Source organism: Triticum aestivum, chromosome 6A (assembly GCF_018294505.1).
Source record: "Triticum aestivum cultivar Chinese Spring chromosome 6A, IWGSC CS RefSeq v2.1, whole genome shotgun sequence".
NCBI lineage: Eukaryota > Viridiplantae > Streptophyta > Magnoliopsida > Poales > Poaceae > Triticum > Triticum aestivum.
This window is the reverse complement of record NC_057809.1, coordinates 482,996,100-483,017,471: the sequence shown is the minus strand read 5'-3', so window position 1 is coordinate 483,017,471 and position 21,372 is coordinate 482,996,100. Positions and strand designations below refer to the sequence as shown.

General features: G+C 45.3%; 3 protein-coding genes across 3 annotated transcripts; 2 read left to right on the top strand and 1 right to left on the bottom strand.

The window, feature by feature from the left end:
- Nucleotides 1-300: 300 nt before the first annotated feature.
- Nucleotides 301-2,805, top strand: LOC123128006 (2-C-methyl-D-erythritol 2,4-cyclodiphosphate synthase, chloroplastic). The gene is made up of 3 exons (XM_044547895.1): nt 301-742; nt 852-982; nt 2,342-2,805. Exons 1-3 carry the CDS (start codon nt 439-441, stop codon nt 2,573-2,575), a joined length of 669 nt encoding a protein of 222 aa, XP_044403830.1. The 5' UTR covers nt 301-438; the 3' UTR covers nt 2,576-2,805.
- A 421-nt stretch (nt 2,806-3,226) lies between these two features.
- On the bottom strand, nt 3,227-5,648 carry LOC123128005 (pentatricopeptide repeat-containing protein At1g05750, chloroplastic). The gene has a single exon (XM_044547894.1). The coding sequence runs from the start codon at nt 5,553-5,555 to the stop codon at nt 3,450-3,452; it is 2,106 nt and encodes a 701-aa protein (XP_044403829.1). The 5' UTR covers nt 5,556-5,648; the 3' UTR covers nt 3,227-3,449.
- A 353-nt stretch (nt 5,649-6,001) lies between these two features.
- On the top strand, nt 6,002-11,495 carry LOC123130795 (protein FAR1-RELATED SEQUENCE 5-like). Its single transcript, XM_044550604.1, has 7 exons — nt 6,002-6,152; nt 7,416-8,325; nt 8,681-10,258; nt 10,432-10,566; nt 10,732-10,839; nt 11,003-11,044; nt 11,177-11,495. Exons 2-7 carry the CDS (start codon nt 7,452-7,454, stop codon nt 11,395-11,397), a joined length of 2,958 nt encoding a protein of 985 aa, XP_044406539.1. The 5' UTR covers nt 6,002-6,152; nt 7,416-7,451; the 3' UTR covers nt 11,398-11,495.
- The last annotated feature ends 9,877 nt before the right edge of the window (nt 11,496-21,372 follow it).

The window sequence follows — 21,372 nt, the reverse complement described above, 5'->3', positions numbered from 1 at the left end:
TCCCCTCAAATATTTAGTTCGTTACATGGGAATTGCTTTTTTGCATTTACTTTTATGGCAACTTTTAATGAAAATCGAATTGAAAACCCTTCCATTCCTCTCAATGGATGTAAGCCGAATGACATTTAAGCTTGAATTTCGTATTTTATGCAACATCCAATCTAGACCAAAATGTTCGCCGAATGACAAATTCTAGGCAAAGGCAGCCACCGGTGACCGGCGAGACAGCGACCGCCGGCCGCAGTACTTAGACGTTAAACCTCGTCCACGCCACCATGAACCGTATCTCCAACGCCAAGATTCCCGTCTCCCCAATGCCAAAGTAATTCCGGCGCACAAAAAACCGCTGCCTTTTCTCGCATTCCACGGCCAAGAGAAACGGAACCCCCGAAACTCTACTCGGCCGCTGCGCTATCTCGCCCGTCGGAGCGCGACGACATGGCCTCCGCCTCCTCCCTCTTCCTGGCCTCCCCCATCTCCACCGCGCCAAGGACCCGCGCACCCGCCTCCCCTTGCCCCGCCCGGCCATCCCTGCGCCCCCGGCGGCCGTCCCTGGCGGTGGCGGCCGCGCTCCAGGCGGAGCACCAGCCGGCCGTGGCCGTGGCCGCGGCGCCGAAGCCGCCGGCCCTACCGTTCCGCGTGGGCCACGGCTTCGACCTCCACCGCCTCGAGCCGGGCCTCCCGCTCATCATCGGCGGCATCAGCATCCCCCACGACCGCGGCTGCGACGCCCACTCCGACGGTGCGCGCCGTTTTTACTACTACTACCGTTGCTTGTTCTTTTCCTTTGTGCTCCCGTTCGTTCGCTCGTTGCGTTACCGGGCGTGTGGAATTTTTTGCCGCGTGCGCAGGGGACGTGCTTCTGCACTGCGTGGTGGACGCGATTCTCGGCGCCCTGGGGCTGCCGGACATCGGGCAGATCTTCCCGGACACCGACCCCCGGTGGAAGGGCGCGGAGTCCTGCGTGTTCATGAGGGAAGCTGTGAGTTTCTCAACTTCACTCCGAAGTTCATTCGCCCATGCCAATTCCCTCTAGCTTTTGTGGGCATTATAAGATACTCCCTCCGTTTCGAATTACTTGTCGCAGGTATGGATGTGTCTAGATGTATTTTAGTTCAGATACATCCATTTCTGCGACGAGTAATTTGGAACGGAGGGAGTAGTACTGTCTGTAGTTGGATGGTGAAATGCTTATTGACTTATTCAGAACAAAATTTACAGTTCGTGTGTTGCTTTCGTTCTATGAGTCTAGATTGTTGTCTTATAGTTGGATGGTAGAATGCTTAATCAGAACAAAACCTAGAGTTTGTGTGTTGCTCTGAATGATTCTAAATTGCTAATCACATAGCACTTGTGTCGGAAAATTAGTTTTCATTTTACTTGAATGAGCGATAGGTAAGTCTGATGTCTAGACTGTTAAGTGTTACGTGACCCAACTTGTTCATATCTTCTTTGGGGAAACAAGTTTTTCTTCCCCTTACTAAAATGCATCCGTTTTATGGAAATTCTCCAAAAACATCCTTCCTTGAAGACATCGCAGATCATCACCTGCTTATTTTCTTTTTGACTATTTCATTCCTGCATCAACACCATGCTGACTGCAAATTCGGTCTTGACTTTTCTCCTCTTCCAGGACAAAAAGTATTGCACGTTTTGGAATTTGTACAAAGGCATGTACCATGTGCTTTGAATGTTGACTGCATCCTGGACTTTTGGATAAAATATCCCTATGCCTTGCAATTTGAGCTCATTATGTGCTGCTTTTTCTACATGATCCCATCGACCATTGAAATCATCCTAGTAGTTTCTCTTCGTTTAGGCATCGAGCAGTATTTTTGTCATTTCACCAGATGTAATGTACAATTTATCCAATTGGAGCATTATTGGTTCCTATATTCACACCGGAATCTGAATTTTGTGCTGCTTTTTCTTCATGATCCCATCGATCAGTGAAATCACCTTGTTTTCTCTTCACATTGACATCGCACAGTATTTTTTGTCATTTCACCCAATGTTATGTACTACTCCCTCCGTCCCATAATATAAGAGCGTTTTTGACACTAGTACCTCTGTTTCTAGATGTAAGACGTTTTGGCAGTTTGGCAGTTTAAATTGAACTGCCAAAACGTCTTATATTTAGGAACAGAGGGTGTAGAATATATCCAATTAGAGCATTATTGATTATTATATTCGCCCCTGAATCTGAATTTTGTGTGATACAATATCATCGAAGCATTCCAGTTTTGAAGATATGAGCTGATGGAAGTATCGTTTGGTGCTAGGTTGATGCAATTTAAGTGAGCACGTATCTGCTTAACATTTTATTATTGTTATGCATCAGGTAAAGCTAATGCATCAAGCAGGCTATGAGCTGGGGAACCTTGATGCTACATTGATCTTGCAAAAACCAAAAATTAGCCCATTCAAGGAGACTATCCGATCTAACTTGTGTGAACTACTCGGGGCGGATCCATCTGTTGTCAATCTCAAGGCCAAGACGCATGAGAAAGTCGACAGTCTAGGAGAAAACAGGAGTATAGCTGCTCATACCGTAGTTCTCCTGATGCGCAAGTAGAGCATTAGAAGTATACTACATAATACAGGAATTGTATTGTATTGTAGTGTTACTGTACAAGAAGAAAAATGTGTATCCAGCTTGTTTCTCCTTTTATTGTTCCAAAATTGTATTCTTGTCTTGCAGGGTATACTAGGTAGCAATAATTTTGGAAGTTCTTATTGTTTTCTTCCGGACCTTAAGGACCATTCACAAATTATACAGCAATATACTAGTATGAGCTTTTTACATGTGATCATTTGTCTTAACTTAAAATGAAGGGTCACTATTCAAAACACATGGGTATGCAGTCCAATTTTTGCAACAAATTTATAACAAAAATAATGAATGTAAACCTAATAATATATGGATATACACTATAGTTTTTTTTTAATAAATCCGTATCATTAAGATATTGGAAGTATACTACATAGCACATGGGCACACACAATCTTCACCAGCATACAGCAGCATACGTGCTAAAATTTGAACCCTGCAGAAATTGGGCAACCTATATTTCGTATTGCCAATCCTTGCTGCTTTCAGCAACCATATTAGCATAAGAACTCCATATCAGCAAGATTTTCCTCCATTTCTGCTGGCATATTGCAATGTTGGATCGTGAGGACTATTACCTTTACAACGCAGGCAATTTAGATGACTACACCAAGATCACGAAACATAGTTTTAAGTTAACATGCTAACCACAGCGTCCTCAGTTTCCTTCCAGAGTCAATTATATGTAGTTGCCAGTTTTACTGATGGCTTTATACTACACCCAGAACACAAATTAATAGATCTGGTGTGATTTCAAGTCAGTAAGTTCACAGTCTAGTGAATTACAAAAGTTCACCTTTGTAACTCTGGCATAACGAAACCAAGCATTTGTCATCAACTAATTTACACTCACCAGACTCAGCTGATGCACGTCACCAGCTACATCTGCCATGTGCTTGTTCATACTGTGCCATACTGCATATATTTTTTCAGCGTCACGATGCCTTGTATCTGCCGACACAAACTTAAAACCCTCAACCCCTCCTACATCTACAAAGCTCCAACCAGTCTCCTTTCTCAAACCGACTCTCCTCATTTCAGTCCTAATCTTTGCAGAGTCTTTCCACCTCCCAGCCGATGCGTAGATATTTGACAAGGAGACTCTCCAGATATCACTGTCAGGTTCCAAGGCTAGTAGTTCTTTAGCAGCCTTTTCTGCAAGATCAACATTCCCATGAAGCCGGCAACCAGCCAGCAAAGGTCCCCAAATGGACGAGTTGGGAGGAACAGGCATATCCCTGATGAATTCTTCTGCCTCGGCAAATCTCCCAGACCTTCCAAACAGGTCCACTACACAAGCATAATGATCCATGCCAGGCTCAATTCCATGGTCCCTTCTCATGCTTTCAAAGCACTTGTATCCTTCTGAAATCAAACCAGAGTGACTGCAAGCAGATATCACATTCAAAAACGTGATAGCATTAGGAGCATGTGCTCCAACATCTGTCAGCTGGTGGAAATACTTTAGAGCCGAATGGCCATCTCCGTGTATCCCATAAGCATTGATCATCGAATTCCAGGAAACAAGGTCCTTAACATCCATCCGCCAAAAGATCTTCTCAGCGGAATCAATCCTTCCTAACTTTGCATACATGATTATTAGAGCATTGGAGATCGATACATCGTGCACAAAACCATATTTTACGATGTATGCATGGAGCATCTGCCCTTGGAGAAGTAATCCAGCATTGGAGCATGCCTGAACTACACTCAAGACCGTGACAAAATCAGGCACAAGCCCACTACCACCACTATGAAGAGTGCTGAAAAGGTCCAAGGCTTCATTTACATAGTCGCTCTTGGCTAGGCATGAGATCATGGTGTTCCACGAAACAATATCTTTAACTTTCATGCCTTTAAACACCAAATACGTTGCGTCAACTCGCTCGAATCTAGCATACATGCCCATGAGGCAGTTTTCAATGCTGATGCTTGGAAGAGCACTCAGTTTAATCAAGTGTGCATGGATTTCTCTCCCATAAAGCGGGGATGCTGAAACCGTGCAACCATAAAGAAGCGCGCCAAGAACATCAGCATTAGAGCACACAGTCCCTCTCCTGAGGTACAGATCCTCGTAAAGCCGTGCAGCCTCTTCAATAAAGCCATTCTTTGCATACATCATGATGAGAGAATTCACCACCGAAACATCTTCCTCGAGGCCCAACCGAGCAACAAGAGTGTGCACCTGACTGAACAATCCCGAGTGGCCCATCAAAGAGCATGCCTGAATGACACTCAGCATTGTAACATTGTTGGGAAGGACACCATCTTCCAGCATCATGACAAACACACCGAGAGCCTCTGCTAGCATCCCGTTGAGCACGCACCCTGATATAACAGCAGTCCAGGAAACGACATCCCTGCAAGCCAATCTGAGAACCAGCCTCCGCGCGCTGACCACATCCCCAACCTTGGCGTACATATTGACCAACGAGCCGACCACAAAGGGGTCGGCGCAGAAGCCATTTGTCACGAGGTAGCCATGCACCATCCTCCCCAGCCTCCCATCCTTGGCGAGCCCGCAGGCCTGCAGGAGCGCGGCCACCGTGAACTCGTTGGCGCGGACGGCGGCGGCGTCGCCCTCGTCTGCGTCGTGGGCCAGCAGCATGTCCACGAAGGCGCGGACGGCGTCCAGGGGCGCGCCGAGGCGACAGTGGAGCGAGATGAGGGCGGAGTAGGTGGCGGCGTCACGGCGCGGCGTTTCGTCGAGCAGGTGGAGCGCGTGGGAGTGGAGGCCGCATTGGAGGTAGGCGTGGAGGAGGGAGTTGGACGCGACGAGGGGCTGGGAAGAGTGGAGCGCGCCGGACTTGAGGAGGACGGCGTGGAGCGCGGCGGTGAGCGGCGCGTCGCGCCGCCCCGCGGCCCCACGAAGGAGGCCGACGGCGGCGGTGCTGCGGGTAGGTGGCGAGGGCGGGGGCGAGGAAGGAGCCGAGAGCGAGAGCATCGGAGCTCTGAGTGAATGGATTAACCACTTTGAGGTACCGCACTGGAGTGAGCGGGGCGGCAATGTTTTTGAGCGGAGACGGCATTTGGATAACCCCCCCCCCCCCCTCCCCCCCTCTCTCAATTTATTCTCGGACGCGTCTAGTGGGCGGCCGGCCGCCCTGGGATCGCTAGCCAGCGGCCATCCGAAAAAAGGAAACCACCTGGTCCCTCCTCGAGCGAAAAAGAGGAAACAGTCCACCTGGTCCCTGCCCGTCGGAGCCAAAAAGGCAACTGCCCCGCCCACCAGCTGGCCGCGGGATCACGTGCATCCTCCTCGCCAAACGTGCACCCTCCTGGCCGCGGGATCACGTGCACCAGCTGGCCGCGGGATCTGCCCAGGTTGCAGAATCCACGCCATCTCTCGCCCCCATGCCTCAGCCCCACCGACGCTGCCTTCTTCTTCTTCTGCACGCCAGAAACAGATCCAAACGCAATCGCCCCCAGCCCTTCTTCCTCCTCCTACACAACCGCCATGGGAGCCCCAAAGTAGAAGGAGCTGCTTCAAGATCTAAAGGGCGGGGTGGTCAGAGCCATACCAGGCAGTAAGATCGAGCAGGTAAGCCCCCTCTGCACCTCTTCGCTTCCCCCTTCTCCATGGATCCATGGAGAATCTGCTTCAAAAAAAAGGTGAATCTGGCATATCACACCAGATGTTAAACATGCTGAATGTGTTAAACATGCCAAAAACTACCACCTGGATGTGTTAAAAACAAGCCAACTAAAAACGAGTTATCTGGCCAATTAAAACATGATTAAAAGCCAACTTCTAGTTATTATTTGCAAAATGAACAGAAAATTGATTGCACAATGCTTTGTTGAACATGTGCAACGAAAAATTCATAAATATGCAACTAAACATGCATCCCAGCCAACTGAACATGTATCCTGGCCAACTAAACATGTATCCTGCCAACTAAAAACATATATCTGGCAATACATGTTTCTGAGTGAACACTTTGGAAAAAATGTAGTATATGTGAAAATAAAAAAACATGTTTTCTGGCCAACTAAACATGCATGTTGGCCAAAAACTGATGACCAACTAAGACATCTATTCTAGGCGACTAAGACATCTATTCTAGCCAACTGAATGCATTAACTGTCCAACTGAACATGCATGTTGGCCACAAAACTGAAAAAATGTAACCTGGCCAGCTGAGACATCTATTCTAGCCAACTAAAAGCATTGAATGTCCAACTGAATATGTATGCTGGCCAAGTGGAAATCCTAAAAATTGAGACGTCTATTCTAGCGAAAACCAGAAATCTGTAGTGCAACAGGAAAAACATAGAAACTTTTGTCCATGGCTAATGAAGCCACAAACCATATTAACATATTCACACACAAATCTTGTCCCACGCATATATTCTGGTCCCACACCTATTGCAAACCATATTAATATGTTCAAATATACCAGATCTAGAAACATAAACGGCGATGAAAAACATATAACTATAATCTGTCCTCCAATTCTTCTTTCTTCTTTCACCTGGATTTTCCTTCTCAAATGTAGCATTCAATTATGTGCAGAAAAATCTGAAAAGAGCTCCTTGCGAAACGGAAACCTACAGATCATTGCAACAAAACAAAAAGGGAAAAGGGTAAGAAAAACTCTGTAGCAAAAAGAAGTCATGCTCTTGCCAGTTATTTACTGCAAACTGTGCAACTAACATAACAACTCTGTGCAAACAAAAAAATTCATAACTGTTATAATAAAAGATTATGCTATGGTCATGTTGCTTTTAGGTTGTTTTGAAACACAGTTTTTCTGTGGTTACCAACTGATGGCATCAATTTCTTCTTTTTTTATATGTGCAGGGAGTGTGTGGCAGCATCCAAAAACAAGGGAAAAAAATGCTTGATCTCAATGAGTTGCCTCCAGATCTCAATGAGCTTCCTCATGATATGGATCAGCAGCAACCCAGAATACAACAAGGAAACTGCACAGAAAATGGTCGATCTGTTTACTACACGCAGGCAAGTCGTGATGGTAACCCTACGGGCCATGACAATGTGGCAGGCCAGTCATCAACCCGTGGTGCCCCTGTAGTGATGTCTTTGCAGTCAGAGAGCCATACTCTTGATGACACAGGAACCGAGGCAAATGTTCCTGGTCCAACCAGGACTGAGCTAGAAGCTGGGGCTTTTGACAGAGTTGTGCAAGTAGAAGAAGGAGAGGATGAGGCTGGTTCTCAACCTATGGAACCCTATGTTGGCATGAGGTTTGACAGCCTTCAAATTGCTAAGGATCACTACAACAGTTACCCACTACGGATGGGTTTCTCTATCAAGATGAACACCTCTAGACGGACACCCCGCACCAATGAATTGATAAAACAACAGTTTTGCTGCAACAAGTTCAAGAAGGCCAAAGCTGATGATGGAGGAGCTGAGGCTCCTCCTTACCTGGACCCTATTCCAGATCCAACATCTGTTAACAGTGATGAGGAGATGGAAGAAGAACCTCCAATATTTGCTGAAGAGGATGCTGGTACTAGTAAGAAGAAGAAGAAGCGCAAACGTGAGACAATAAAGCAGACTGAATGCAAGGCGAAAATGTTGGTGAAGCTGATAGATGGGCGATGGGAGGTGACGCACTTTGTTCGTGACCACAATCATCCGCTCGTGAACAAACCTTCATTGTCCAAATACTTGAGATCCCACCAAGGCATCTCACCTGATGAAAAGGAGTTTCTGCGCATCTTGTATAACTGCAACTTGACTACAGGTGTGGTGTTTTTCTATATCCCTTGAAGAATTAAGTTTCCCTCTAGGCAGTCCAGTGTGCAACTGTTATGGTACTACTGTGCAACTGAAATGGCTTAACTATGCAACTGCTGTCCAACTTCCCATGCTTTTTATATATCACTTTGGGTGCTTCTTGTGCAACTAGATTGTCTTTACTGTGCAAATACACAATGTCCTGTATGCAAAAACTGCAAAGTGTTTTTAAAAAGGTGCAGCTAGGTGTCCATTTCCTGTGATTATCTTCTGTGCCAACACGTGTCCTATTACTGTGCAGCTGGATGTGCGCATTTGTGCAACTAAAAAAAGGATATACTGTTTGTTTTTGTATTATGCAGGACGAATGATGCATGTAATGGCAGAGTTCTATGGATCTGAGATGATGGTGCCGTTCGGACCAAAGGCAATAACAAATGTTTGTACAAGTTTCCGTAGAGATGACACAAAGGAGGGTGATCTGATTGAGACAATTGCGCACTTCAAGGATATACAAAAAACCGATCCAGACTTCTTCTATAAGGTGAAATATGATGAAGAGGATAGAGTTGTCAACATATTTTGGGTGGACGGCTTAGCTCGAAAAGCTTATGTGGAGGCGTACCACGATTGCATATCGTTTGAAACCACCTACATGACCAACTTGTACAATATGCCGTTCGCGCCCTTCATAAGAATAAACCGACATGGCCAATCTTTCATGCTGGGTTGCGCGTTTGTGAGGCAGGAGTTGGCATCGAGCTTTGATTGGGTCTTTGGAGCATTCCTAGAGGCTATGGATGGCAAACCTCCTGACAACTTCATCACCGATCAGGATGGTGCGATGAGGCAGTCAATACAGAGCATCTTTCCAACCACCGTGCACCGTTGTTGTCGATGGCACATCATGAAAAAGGCTCAGGAAAAGGTTGGTTGGTTGCTGTGCCGGAATCCAGGACTCTCTGATGATTTCAACAAGTGTGTTGACTTCAGCTTCACTATAGACGAGTTTGAGCAGAATTGGGCTGGGTTAATGATCAAGTATGAGGCTATGGCACACACGCACTTTGAGAAGTTGTACGAATACAGGTCAACTTGGGTGTCGTGCTACTTCAAACACAGGTTCTTTCCCTTCCTCCAGTCTACACAGCGTAGTGAGGGGTTCAACGCCGTCCTCAAAAGATATGTGAACCCACACAACTCAATGTTGAACTTCGTCAAGCAATATGAAAAAATACAGAACCACATCCTTGCCAAGGAAGGCTGCAATGATTACAGGACACAACACCTTGAGATTGAGTTGTGGTCCAACTTCCCAATAGAGAAGCAAGCTTACAAAACCTATACTAGAGACCTTTACCGCAAGTTTAGAGAAGAGTTTGAGCTGATTGGACGTTATAATGCATTCCAAGTTGGTGCTGATGTGTTTGAGCTCAGACCGAACCAGGAATTTGTTGCGAAATATGGTTCTCGAAACTACTTGGTGCAGGCAAGGGTGGAGGAGCGTTCCTATTTGTGTGAGTGTTGTAAAATGGACAAGGACGACATCCTCTGTTGCCACATCCTCAAGGTGTTCACCCATGTTGGCGTTGATGTCATACCGGAAAGGTACCTGCTAAGACGGTGGACACCTACTGCTGTACCTAGTGCGCCAGGGACTGGTTATGAGAAACCGGATGAAATGCCTCCTCAATCAAAGAAGCAGATAAGGGAGAGGAACATGATATACGATTTTCGGAAACTAGCAAAGTTTGCGAGTGGTTCTGATCCAGCACAAGCTATTGTATACAAGCATATGCGTGCAGCACGTACCGAGATCGGCCACCTGAACAAGTCCAAGAAAATGAAAAAACCGACTGCTGCAACGGGGCCATCAGATGATGGCAACCCTCGAGGACCTCCTCCACCTCCAGGCAGCAATCAGGGGGCTCATCATCCAGGTAATTACCTGCCCCAACTCCTGATCTAACTAGGTGTGTAACTTCAGTTGCACACATCATTGTGCCCAGTTGCACACACCATGGTAGCCACTTGGACAAGAACATACTGCCTAGTTGCGCACGCTGTGTTAGTTCACGCATCAAAGATAACACAGCTAAGTTATTTTTTCCAGTTATGCATATGTGTGATGTCAACACTCAAGGACCTCCTCCCCCTCCTGGCTGTACACGGCATCCTCCGCCACCTCCTCCCCCGCATGCTCCTCCCAATGGCCCTACAGGCAGCACTCAAGGGGCTCGTCGTCTAGGTAATTACCTTCCCCCAACTCCCCATCAAACTAGGTCTGTAACACCAATTGCACACATCATGGTGCTCAGTTGCACCGAACAGGCTACCTAGTTGCGCATGCTGTGTTAGTTCGAGCATAAAAAAGATAAACACAACTGACTTGTTTGTCCTGTTCTGCCTATAGGTGATGCCAACCCTCAAAGACCTCCTTCCCCGCCAGGCCCAACTAGCAGTGCCCTTTGTGCTACTCCCAATGGACCTACAGGCAGGACTCAGGGGGCTCATAACCCAGGTTAGTACCTTCACCGACTCCAAAACAAAAACTAGGATGAGTGACTTTAGTTGCACATATCATAGTGCCCAGTTGAACAGAAACATGCTGCCTAGTTGCGTGCGCTGTGTTAGTTTGAGGATCAAGCTAAAAATCTAACTTGTTTTTCATGTTCTGCCCATAGGCGACTACAATCCAAGTACCATGACAGGCCGTGCTACTGCAGGTGTTTTTTTCAACTTAACTTGCACACGGCAACCAGTTAGTTGCACAAAAATGTACTGTGTGGTTGCACAGAACATCAGTGCTGGTTGCACAATAACAAAAATACTAAACTTTTTACATGATTATTACACAGGTGATCGTGACAGTCCTACTGCCCCGTTGGAGGCTGCATCCCATGCACAAGCTTCTGATGATTTTGTGCCCAGGGATCCTCCAAGGTCTACTACAAAGGGTAGGGCAAAGAGTCGACGGTACAAATCGGCGCTGGAGCTACACCCAAAGAAGAAAAACAAATGCAGCCAGTGCCAATCTACAGAGCACACTGCTGGTGTGTGTCCACAGAGGCTCCTATGATTCTGTTTCCTCATTTGTAACTTTGGAACAAAAAAGGAAAAATAATGATGTCTTTTTTAGCAATGTTGGGACCAAGTGAACACATTCAGCATCTATGATTCCTCTTTATCTAATTTATGCTGCTTGAATTAGTTCATGCACTGTGTAAAAAAAAGTTGCTATTTGTGCCTTTGTTGGCAACTGGTTAAATATTTAGTTGTTGAACAATTGTATATCCAGTGCTCCTAATGTATCAACAAAAGTGATGATATTGAGTTGCAAACGCAATTACTAGCAGTGTGCAACTACAAAATCTACTTAATAAAATTGTACAAACCAGAAACTTCCTCCATGGAGCAGAAAAAAAATAGTACTGACCTACTCCTTGTCGTATCTCAGCAACTTCCTCCATGGGGCGGTGTTGTGCACGCTGGTGACCCAATCATACGTCAGCTTCTTCCTGATGTTGAGTACTTCCTTGGGGTCGTAGTTGGGCAGTTGGCTACCATTCCACTCGGTGGCATTAAGCAGTGCGAACAACCCACACTCATTACTGCAAAAAATGGGCAAAAAAATTGTCACATAAAATTAAAACCAAAAAAAGGTAATGCACTCTATGCAACTACTTATGTCCTACTGTGCAACTGCTTGTGTTCTACTGCAACTCATTATGTGCCACTTTGCAACTACTTACGCGCCACTCTGCAACTAGCTAGATAATCCATTAGAAACTCATAAAAATGATAATACAGATTGAAGACTAGTACTGTGTCTTAAAAATACTAAAGATTGCACATGTAGAAAAAATTAAAAACTACAAAATGATTGTATTTGATTGAGAAGGAATGAAATGCTTATTGTCTTACTTGCCAAGCTGCTTCGGTACGTCAATGTCAATAATCTGGAAGTGCTCAATGCTGAACTTTGGATAATGCTTCCTCCATAGCTGGCGTACTGCCCCCGCAATGGTAGAGGTGTTGTTCATCAGCTCAATGTTGTCCAGCGTCCTGCTTGAATCAAGAACTTCGAAGCGTCCGTCCCTCAAGTTGACACTGAAGACCCAATAATGCCTCCCTCCGTCCTTATCGGTTACATCTGCGCACTCGAGCACTGGCAGCATGACCTGCAAGCGTGAACGATTTCAGACACAAAAATACAAGATGTAGCTAAGAAAAACAGTAAAAGACTTGGTCAAGTTAAAAACGGGTTGCAACAAGTATCTGCCAACTAACAGATGTGTCATGTGCAATTGGACATGCTGTGGGTGCCAACTAAAAAAAGATTGATGATGTGGGCACAACACTCACTAAGTCTTTCTTGTCGAGACGGTTCTTGTAATCAAACATCTTGTTCATCTCATTCACATTGTGGATCCCTTGCTGTAATTTTATCTGCAGAGATTATAAAACATGGCTCAAAACTCCTTAGTAGGTGAAAGGCCTCCCTCAAATGGTCAACGAAAAGTGCTACAGAACAAAGATGAGGGTAAAAAGAAGGTTTTGGAAAAACTTACAGAAAACCTCAGTGGCATAACAACCTTCTTTGACCCTTCTGGTAAGTTATCCATGATGTGCAAGATTCCAGTCTCAATAACAATTTTTGACAACCATTGAACCGGCTTCATCGAATCAACTAACTCCTTTAAAGAAATGTAGAAAGCACCATACCTAATTATCTCAGGGCTGATTTTTTTTTGAAAGCAATAAAAAGACAAGTTAGCTCGAAGGGTCACAGCAGCAAAAAAATGTGCATGAAAATGAAAAAAGAACAGTGTGCAACTAAAAGCCCTGTTCTGTGCAACATACTATGCTTTCTGTGCAACTAAGTGGATGGTGCTATGCAACTGAAAAAGATATGTATGTAGGCTGTGGGGAGTTAGTTTACCTGGTAGCTCCATCATTTGCTCCTTTGTGATGCCTGACCCAGTACAAGAGGGCAGCGTAAAGCTTGTTCACTACCTCATTGGTGCTGAAAGTCTTGTTCTTGTTGTAGTCTATGAATGGAGACCTTTGAGATGCTGCGGGCCTTCTTACCCTCCTCTGTCTTCGTGCAAGAGGTGGCCCCGAAGAACTGCTCGTGCCAAGTTCTGGTTCTGCGCATATCGGGGTGTGGCAATTCTCTGGTGAACCAACATCTATTTCTTGAGCTATTGCCTTGCCAACATCAGCAGCATCACATCCTTCATTCACAGCTGCTGGGTCTAACTCACACTCATCGATGCTAATCACACCGGCTTCCGCTGTATCTACTGCTGGAGCAGGTGCTGGAGCATCACCATCTATGCCGAGGTCAAAAGATGGTGCATCGCAGAACCCGTCACCATGATAAGAGTTTGATCTTCGTAAGGGTTCAAGGACCAGGGCATCTCCTTGCGGCACAAACATGGGTGCATCATTCACTGACTTGGTTCACAATAGTGTTGTAGTTGGCGGCCTTGGAGGCTTGCACCTACTTATAATGTCGAACACCTCCTCTTGTGTTAATGGTTGCTGAAAGACAACTCTTGGGGACGGCACTTTGATAGTTGGATCACCTCCTTTTGTGTTTGGCATTGAAGCATCTCTATCAGTAGGCACCTTGGGACTTGCAGTTGCAGTGGTGCCTTCCTGACCAGCTGTGGTGGTTTTGACTGTGACCATACTGCTAACTGACACATCAGTTGGCACACTGGTATCTGTAGTTGGCATCTTTCCAGTCTGAGTTGGCAGCAACCTGGCAGAACTTGGCACCCCTGCATCAATGGCTGCGGCTCGCAGCTCTCTCTCGTCTCTGAACCCCAAATCTTTTGTGGCCTGTTCCCCCTTTGCGCCCCTGGCAAACTTGACAATCTTCTGCTTAGGTGGTTTTGGTGGGACTGTTGAAAGGGGAGTCTTCCCCTTGATCTGTTGAACTTCTCTGACATTGGTTGGCTCTCTGCTCACTACTGTTGGCATATCAGTTTGAAGCACAGCTTCCTTGACCATATTTACTTCAGCATCTTCACTCACCATCTTCTCCTTGGTTTGAGGCAACTGCAGATTCTTCTTCATTGAAACTGCTTTACACTTCTGGACCACGTGCGGGTTTGCCGTGGATGCTGCCTTGCTCTTGCTGGAGCTTAGGTCTGGGAGCTGCTTTAAATATTCCTTGTATTTTTGCTTTGAATGAACCCAGTCAAGACCCTTCCCTGCTTCCTCCATGTCAATTTGATTCTTTTCAGCATCAGTTGATAAGAACAGGCTCTTATCAATGGCAAAGTTGATCTTCTCACACATATCTTTGTCGCTGAAATCTGGAACGGGAAAGGTGGTTGGCAAAGCTGGCTTCAAGTTGCAGAGCTTGAACATATCAATGCTTCCCTGAGACTCTGCTTCGTCATTTTTCTTTGACTTTGGCAAATCCTTGTCTTTCCAGCAAGTCTTGTCAATCAACAACTGTAGTGTGCTCCTGCTACTCAATGAATTGCTGCTGCTCGCACGGGTGGCGTGAGTGCTAGTCCTCCTGGATGTGTTGCCACCTGTACCACCAGAACCAGGAGCGTTGTCATCATCATCGTCATCGCTGCTGTCGCTGCCTCCATTGGATCCCCCTTTATCATCACCATAATCATCCTCGTCTTCTTCATCCTCGTCTTCTTCCCTCTCACTGCCATCAGCTACTGCGCCTTTGTCTTCTCCCCTCTCACTGCCATCAACTGCTGCCCCTTTGTCCCCGTCCCCCTCTCTGGCCTCACCTTCTTCTTCCTCCTCCTCTGCATCACTATCTTCTTCCTTGTTCTCCTCCTCTCCTTTGTCCTCTTCTTGTTTGTCCTCCTCCTCCTCCTCCTCCTCCTCTTCCTCCTCATCCTCCTCCTCCTCTGCATCTTCTTCATTGTCATCCTCATCCTTGTCCTCTTCCTCTGATTCATCCGCATCTGTCTCCTCATCGTCGTCAGCATCTATCGCTGCTCCCATTTCCTCATCTTCTTCTGAATCATCCTCAACAAATTCTTCTTCTTGTATAGTTGACCGCCATCTCTTTCTTTTTGGAGCACGGCGTGATGCCCCAGTTTGCATTGATGGCTGCTGTACGTAAGGATCAATATCTGGTTCCTCGTCATCAATCTTGGCAACTTCTTTAATGAAGGTGCCAACCTGTTCAGTTACAGCCTTGCATAGCTCATTGACCACTTTCGCAATTTTTGCCTTTTTCTGCATCAACACAAAAAAGACTCAGTACTGATTCAGTTAGAAAAAATAATAAAAAGTAACAATGTCTGTAACTGACCATGATGTGATAAGCAAAAACGACTAATACACACTTTCTGGCCAACTAAAAACATGATTCTAGCCAACTACACATGCACTGTGGCACAAAGTAAAAACCATGCATTTCTGCCAAAAGTTGATGACAATGGTTGTAAATGAACACTTTGACTATCCAAAAGAACATGTGCAACTACAAAACCTTATATGTGCAACTGAACATACATCACAGCCAACTAAATTCTGAATTTTCGCAACTACAAAAGTTATACATGTCCAACTGAACATACATCCCAGCCAATAGAAAAAAAATTGGTAAGTGATACAAGTTTATGTATGCAAAACACTAACCTGCGGATTGCATGTTATTGGTAACTTGGATGCCACAAATGCTTCAGCTTGCAAAATTCCACCAAACAGTGGTGTCTGCTCCGTGCCTCTATACTCCTCTTTAAGCTGATGTAAAAAAAAGAGAAACAGAAAATAACAAGGTTATCAAAATAGATTTGTGTGTTGAATGAAACCACACATTACAACCTGTGCAACTACAAACAAGATACTGGGGTAGACAAATTCAACTATACATATATGCAACTGAACAAAGACACAAAAACTGTGCAACACACATGGCACCTAAAAAAAAGTTCCTACCAACTGATGCAACACATCTGTGCAACAAGATTAGTAAAACTGTGCAACTTAAAAAAGATGGTGTGCCAATTTAAAATAAACATGTGTGCAGATTGCCAAACTTAAAGCTATAATCTGTGCAACTACATGCATTGTTGTGCCAACTGATGACAGTTTTCTGTGCAATTCCCAAAAAAGAGTGACCAGACATCAAAAGAACATAGAAGGAAGACACTGTTGGAAAAAAACAAAAAAGAACTCACTTGTAATTTGCCGAACACACCAGGAGAGATAGTATCCTTCTTGATTACCTTGGCAATTAGAGTACTATCCCATGCATTCGATCATATCGCGCAGTTGCTTACTGGGATGTCATGTACGAGCGCATCAAGGTATAGTATCTGCACCAGACCCAAAACAAAAGAAAAAGCCAAGTTCAGTTATTGTTATGAGAATTTCAGCAAACTATAACTGCACAGAAAGAACAGGAACAGATGGAAAAAAGTGGTCGTTTTCACTAACCATCAAGTGATACAAGCAGCAGCAAACAGTTTGCTTCTCCTGGTCCATGTTCCGGAAAGCTTCGTTAATGTGTTCTGCTACAAAGAGGCAGATGTTTGTATTCTTTAGCATTTGATGATCTAGCACAAGTCCATAACACTTTGGGCTGAGCTTCAAGGCCGTGGTTGGTGCTAGAAAAGTACTGAAGGCAACCGCAAGCCAGGCCATAAAAAATGTGTCATCCGTTCTTCCAGCCATATGCTCAATCATCTTGAGCCATGTAGTGATCTGGGGATGAGAATTTCCAGTTATGTTGAAAGCCTGTCTGAATCTCCTAGTGGCATCCTTGTCAACTAAATATCTGACTTTTGGACCCTTGTTTGGGAGATCAAATACCCTCTGAACACTGTCAGCATCAACACGGATCCTTCCCCTTCCTGGGAAAACCATTTCAGAGGTCTGTGGCTGGTAGGACTGCACCAGGAACTTAGTGAGGTCCGCTGGAAGTGTGTCTGATAAGTTCAATAGCCCCCCGACCGACCTCGAAACTAGCTCTGATTTCTGTAGTGGAGTTAGAGAGGCGTTGAAATTTGCAAAGCGCGCTGGTGATGCCCTTATCCTGCCTGCTTGTGATGGTCGCTCCACATCTTCCCCTGGAGCCACCTCAACTCCTTCGCCGCTGCCCTGTTGATTAGAAAATGAAAGCATTACACAAACATTAAACACAAGAGAAAAAGCAAGAATGAAAAAAAACTAGCAATCATCATGATGTATTTGTGCAACTAATAAAGCTCATGAGGACAACTGCAAAAAGACTGCCAGTGTGCAACTGAATGTGCAACAATAAAACAGTAAATAAAAAAAGAACGAGACCTGGCAGCTACAAAAAGTTCTAGTGTATGTGCAACAATAAGAAATGATATTGCAACACAAGAAAAACAGTAACTAAAAAAAAGGTTTGCAAAGAACTATTCAAATAGCTCATAAAAACACAAAAAACCCACATACCTCAGCATCTGCTGCGGAAGATGCGACAGCTTCTCCAGCAACTGTTGCCTGCACAAAAAAATTACCACTGATGTCAACTATGAAAACATGCCAACTAGTGAACTACAAGATGCCAACTAATGCCAACTAATGTCAACTGTATTTAAATCAAAATGACTAGAGATGTCAACTACAAAAGGTTGTTATTGACAGACTAAAAACAAAAAATAGTGTTCCGAACTGCTGCATAATTTCATCACTATCTAAAAAAAGGCGAGAAAAAACACTTATATTTGAGATTTTACTTACCCTAGAAGATGACTCAGCTCCCTTGCCAAGTGCTGCACGTCTAGTCCGCTTTACAACACGGAACTGATCAGCATCCTAAGAAAAAAAACATGAGCATGGGAAAAAATAAAAAAAATATTATATGACCCAAACAAAACCAAAAAATGGACTTGTGTCATCAACATGCCACTTACCTCAACATCCTCTCCCTGCTCAACACTCTACGCAAGTCGTGGCTGGCGATTAGCAGGACGCTTCGAGTTCCGGCGAAGAGGTTGACTTCCAGAACGCTGATTAAGCAACCAAAAGAAAACATGAAAAAAAGACATTAGCATACATGCATAAGTTGAAAAACAACTCAAAAACAAAAGAAAAAAAGTGAATAAAAATACATCTCCTTCATTGCCACCCGCATCTCCTCCTATTATAACCATTTTTGCCCTGCGGAAGGAAATACAACAAAAAAACATAGTTAGAAGATGTGGACAACCAACTACTACAATCATGCAGCCAACTGGGCAGTAAACCTTGTGCAAACTGGACATCAAATAAGCCAACTAACTTTTTTCTGCCTAATTGTTACTTGCCAACTGTGACAAGTAATACCTAGACAGAAAAAAGTTAAGTAAAGGCAACAAGCTCAGTGAGATAACTTATTCTGAAAAAAAGCGTCCCTAGTTGAACATGAAGGGAGACACATGAAAACAACCACATCCACAACAAAAAACTTGCACATTGAGAAAAATTAAAAATGGAAAATTGGCAAGCATTGGTACTAAATTTGCACAAATCAAGGGGTCCTAGTTGCACAAAAGCAGGAGAATAACACATAAACCACCACAGCCACCACAACACTGGTGGATTGGGTAGATTATATTGGAAAATTGGCAAGCATTGGTGCTAAAAATGTACAAACAAGAGTCCCTAGTTGCACACAGCAGAGGGGGGAACAGCCAACTAGTAAAAGTGTATAACATATGCAACTAAGTAAAACCAACTAAGTAGAGCAACTGGCACAACTGTATAACATATGAATAGCCAACTTAGTAAAAGTGATGCAGCCAACCGAGCAGGCAACTTGTGCAACTGAACACAGTATAGACAACCACCTAGTACAAAAACAGTGAGCCAACTGACCAAAACAACTGCTGCAACTGCAGAGCATATGGACAGCCAAAGTACTATATGGACGCAGCCAACTGAGGAGAATTTTGTGCAACTAACCACTTAAATCTCTGAACACCAACTATGAAATCAGCCAATGCATTGCACACAAAAATAGTGAGCCAACTGACCAAAACAACTGCTGCAACTACAGAGCATATGGATAGCCAAGTACTATATGGACGTAGCCAACTGAGGAGAATTTTGTGCAACTAACCACTTAAATCTCTGAACACCAACTACAAATCAGCCAATGCATTGCACACAATATTGCGCACATCTAATACAACTTACAGAATAACTAAAGAATCATGTGCAGGTGTAGAACATATGGACAGCCAACTAGTAAAAGTGATGTAGCCAACTGAGCAGGCAACTTGTGCAACTGAACAGTATGTAGAAACCCAACTAGCAAAAAATTGGTGCAACTGCAGAACATAGGGACAGCCAACTACTATATGAATGAAGCCAACTGGATAGAATTTTGTGCAACTGGAACACAAGTGTCTACCAACTAAAAAGTGGCCGTGATACAAGTTTCACCCTCTTAGTTGGTTAGCACAGGTAATGGTCCCTAATTTTCACAGGTACTAATTTGCACATGACCCACGAGAACCACCAGAAGGCTGGCAGATTGGCTATATTATCTCAAAAAATTGTCTACTGCTGCTCCTAATTTACACGCAAGGGGCGACAGAGTTGCACACCACGGGGGAAAACACTCATCAAAAACACCAGATCCACCGCGAGGCTTCAATCCACAGAAGAGGCACTATCGCCGCGAACCACTCATCCTCCCTGAACCATATGCACGAGCTCACCCCCTACTGCAACTCAAAAATGACAGGATGAGCACAACCCTAACCCATCCCTGCCAATCCGGCGGTTTTCCAAACGAAGTAGTCCGCTGGGGTGACCTCAACCTCGCCGGAAAATGAGTTCGACCTCCCTAACCCCGACCGCGACCTCGACCTCCCTGACAACGACCGCGACCTCACCGGAAAACGAGCGACCTCGTCGGAAAAAGGAGGACGGGCGAGTGGAGAAACAAGCAGGGACGAAGACGAGGAGCGCGCGTAGGAGCAGTACCAGAGCCGCCGCGGACGACGACCCTCGCGGCGCGCCCCGCCGTCGACCACAACCCAGCGGATTTGGAACCGCCTCCGGGCACCAACCAACGGCGAAAGCAAAGGGAGAAAGTGGAGGAATGGGCGGCGAGAGGTGGGGGTGGACGGGGTAATGGCACGAAATTCGAAACAGCCGCCCACTACGCACGACGGCTAAAACGCTGGAGAACTGCCTAATCCTCGATGACATGTGGGTCCCATGGACGATTTATCTCGCGGGCGCGGCGCAAATCGGACCAGCCGACTGGTCCACACGCGGGTCTGAGCGGCGCGGCCCCACCTCCCGACCAGGGGACACCTGGACACCGCGCAGCGTCGATCGGGACGAGATCGAGCGGCTCTCGTTCGGCCGCTCGTTCTGTCTATTTAGTGGCCGGCCGCTTTTTAGATTTCAGGTTTATTCTCTCCCCCCCCCTCTCTCAAACTTATTAAATTACTAGAAAAATCCCCTTAAATTGCAATTGGAATATAAATATTCTAATACGTTAGCTTGTGATTTACCTATCCATACTAATGCGATTGTGTAAATAAATGTTTATCAAATGACCCAGATAACGCCCAGACATTTGGGATTTAACCATGACAAATTGAATATTTTCGATGTCGATTTGCCATGGTTCAATCTCGAACGTTCGGGATTTATCATTTCCGTTATCAAGAGTTGGGTGACGACTTCGCTTGCAATGGCTCGATTGAAGAGGGCGCCTTATTGATCTATTATTGATTTCTTCACAACTAGTGTTTCTCCGGAGAGGGGGAGACTAAATGTTATTAAATGTGTGGCCAGTAATATTTTTTTGGCGTTTCCAATTCTTCAGCGCTGCTTCGTTCAAAAAAAATTCGGTCGCAAACCTTTGAGGCAGAGAAAGGGGCGCTGCTGGCAGTTAAATCCGCGCAACCTTTGAGGCGGAGACAGGGTGCCATGGTGACAAGAGCAAACCAGAGCCGAGGATGACATGGAGGGGCATCGGAGGCTGATGGGTTCAGGTGCGGGGAGGTTGCCGGCAACAGATTCATGGTGGGGTTTAGAGAGAAGGCCAGGGCGACAGTAAGGTACGTGCAATAACGGCACTCGG

What these genes read in the sequence shown, in the direction of transcription:
- LOC123128006 (XM_044547895.1), top strand. Translation starts at nt 439, where the DNA reads ATGGCCTCCGCCTCCTCCCTCTTCCTGGCCTCCCCCATCTCCACCGCG. An exon ending in CTGCGACGCCCACTCCGACG is followed by an intron (nt 743 to 851) that starts GTGCGCGCCGTT and finishes CCGCGTGCGCAG; the next exon opens with GGGACGTGCTTCTGCACTGC. An exon ending in GCGTGTTCATGAGGGAAGCT is followed by an intron (nt 983 to 2,341) that starts GTGAGTTTCTCA and finishes GTTATGCATCAG; the next exon opens with GTAAAGCTAATGCATCAAGC.
- LOC123128005 (XM_044547894.1), bottom strand. Translation starts at nt 5,555, where the DNA reads ATGCTCTCGCTCTCGGCTCCTTCCTCGCCCCCGCCCTCGCCACCTACC.
- LOC123130795 (XM_044550604.1), top strand. Translation starts at nt 7,452, where the DNA reads ATGCTTGATCTCAATGAGTTGCCTCCAGATCTCAATGAGCTTCCTCAT. An exon ending in TCAGGGGGCTCATCATCCAG is followed by an intron (nt 10,259 to 10,431) that starts GTAATTACCTGC and finishes TATTTTTTCCAG; the next exon opens with TTATGCATATGTGTGATGTC. An exon ending in GACAGGCCGTGCTACTGCAG is followed by an intron (nt 11,045 to 11,176) that starts GTGTTTTTTTCA and finishes ATTATTACACAG; the next exon opens with GTGATCGTGACAGTCCTACT.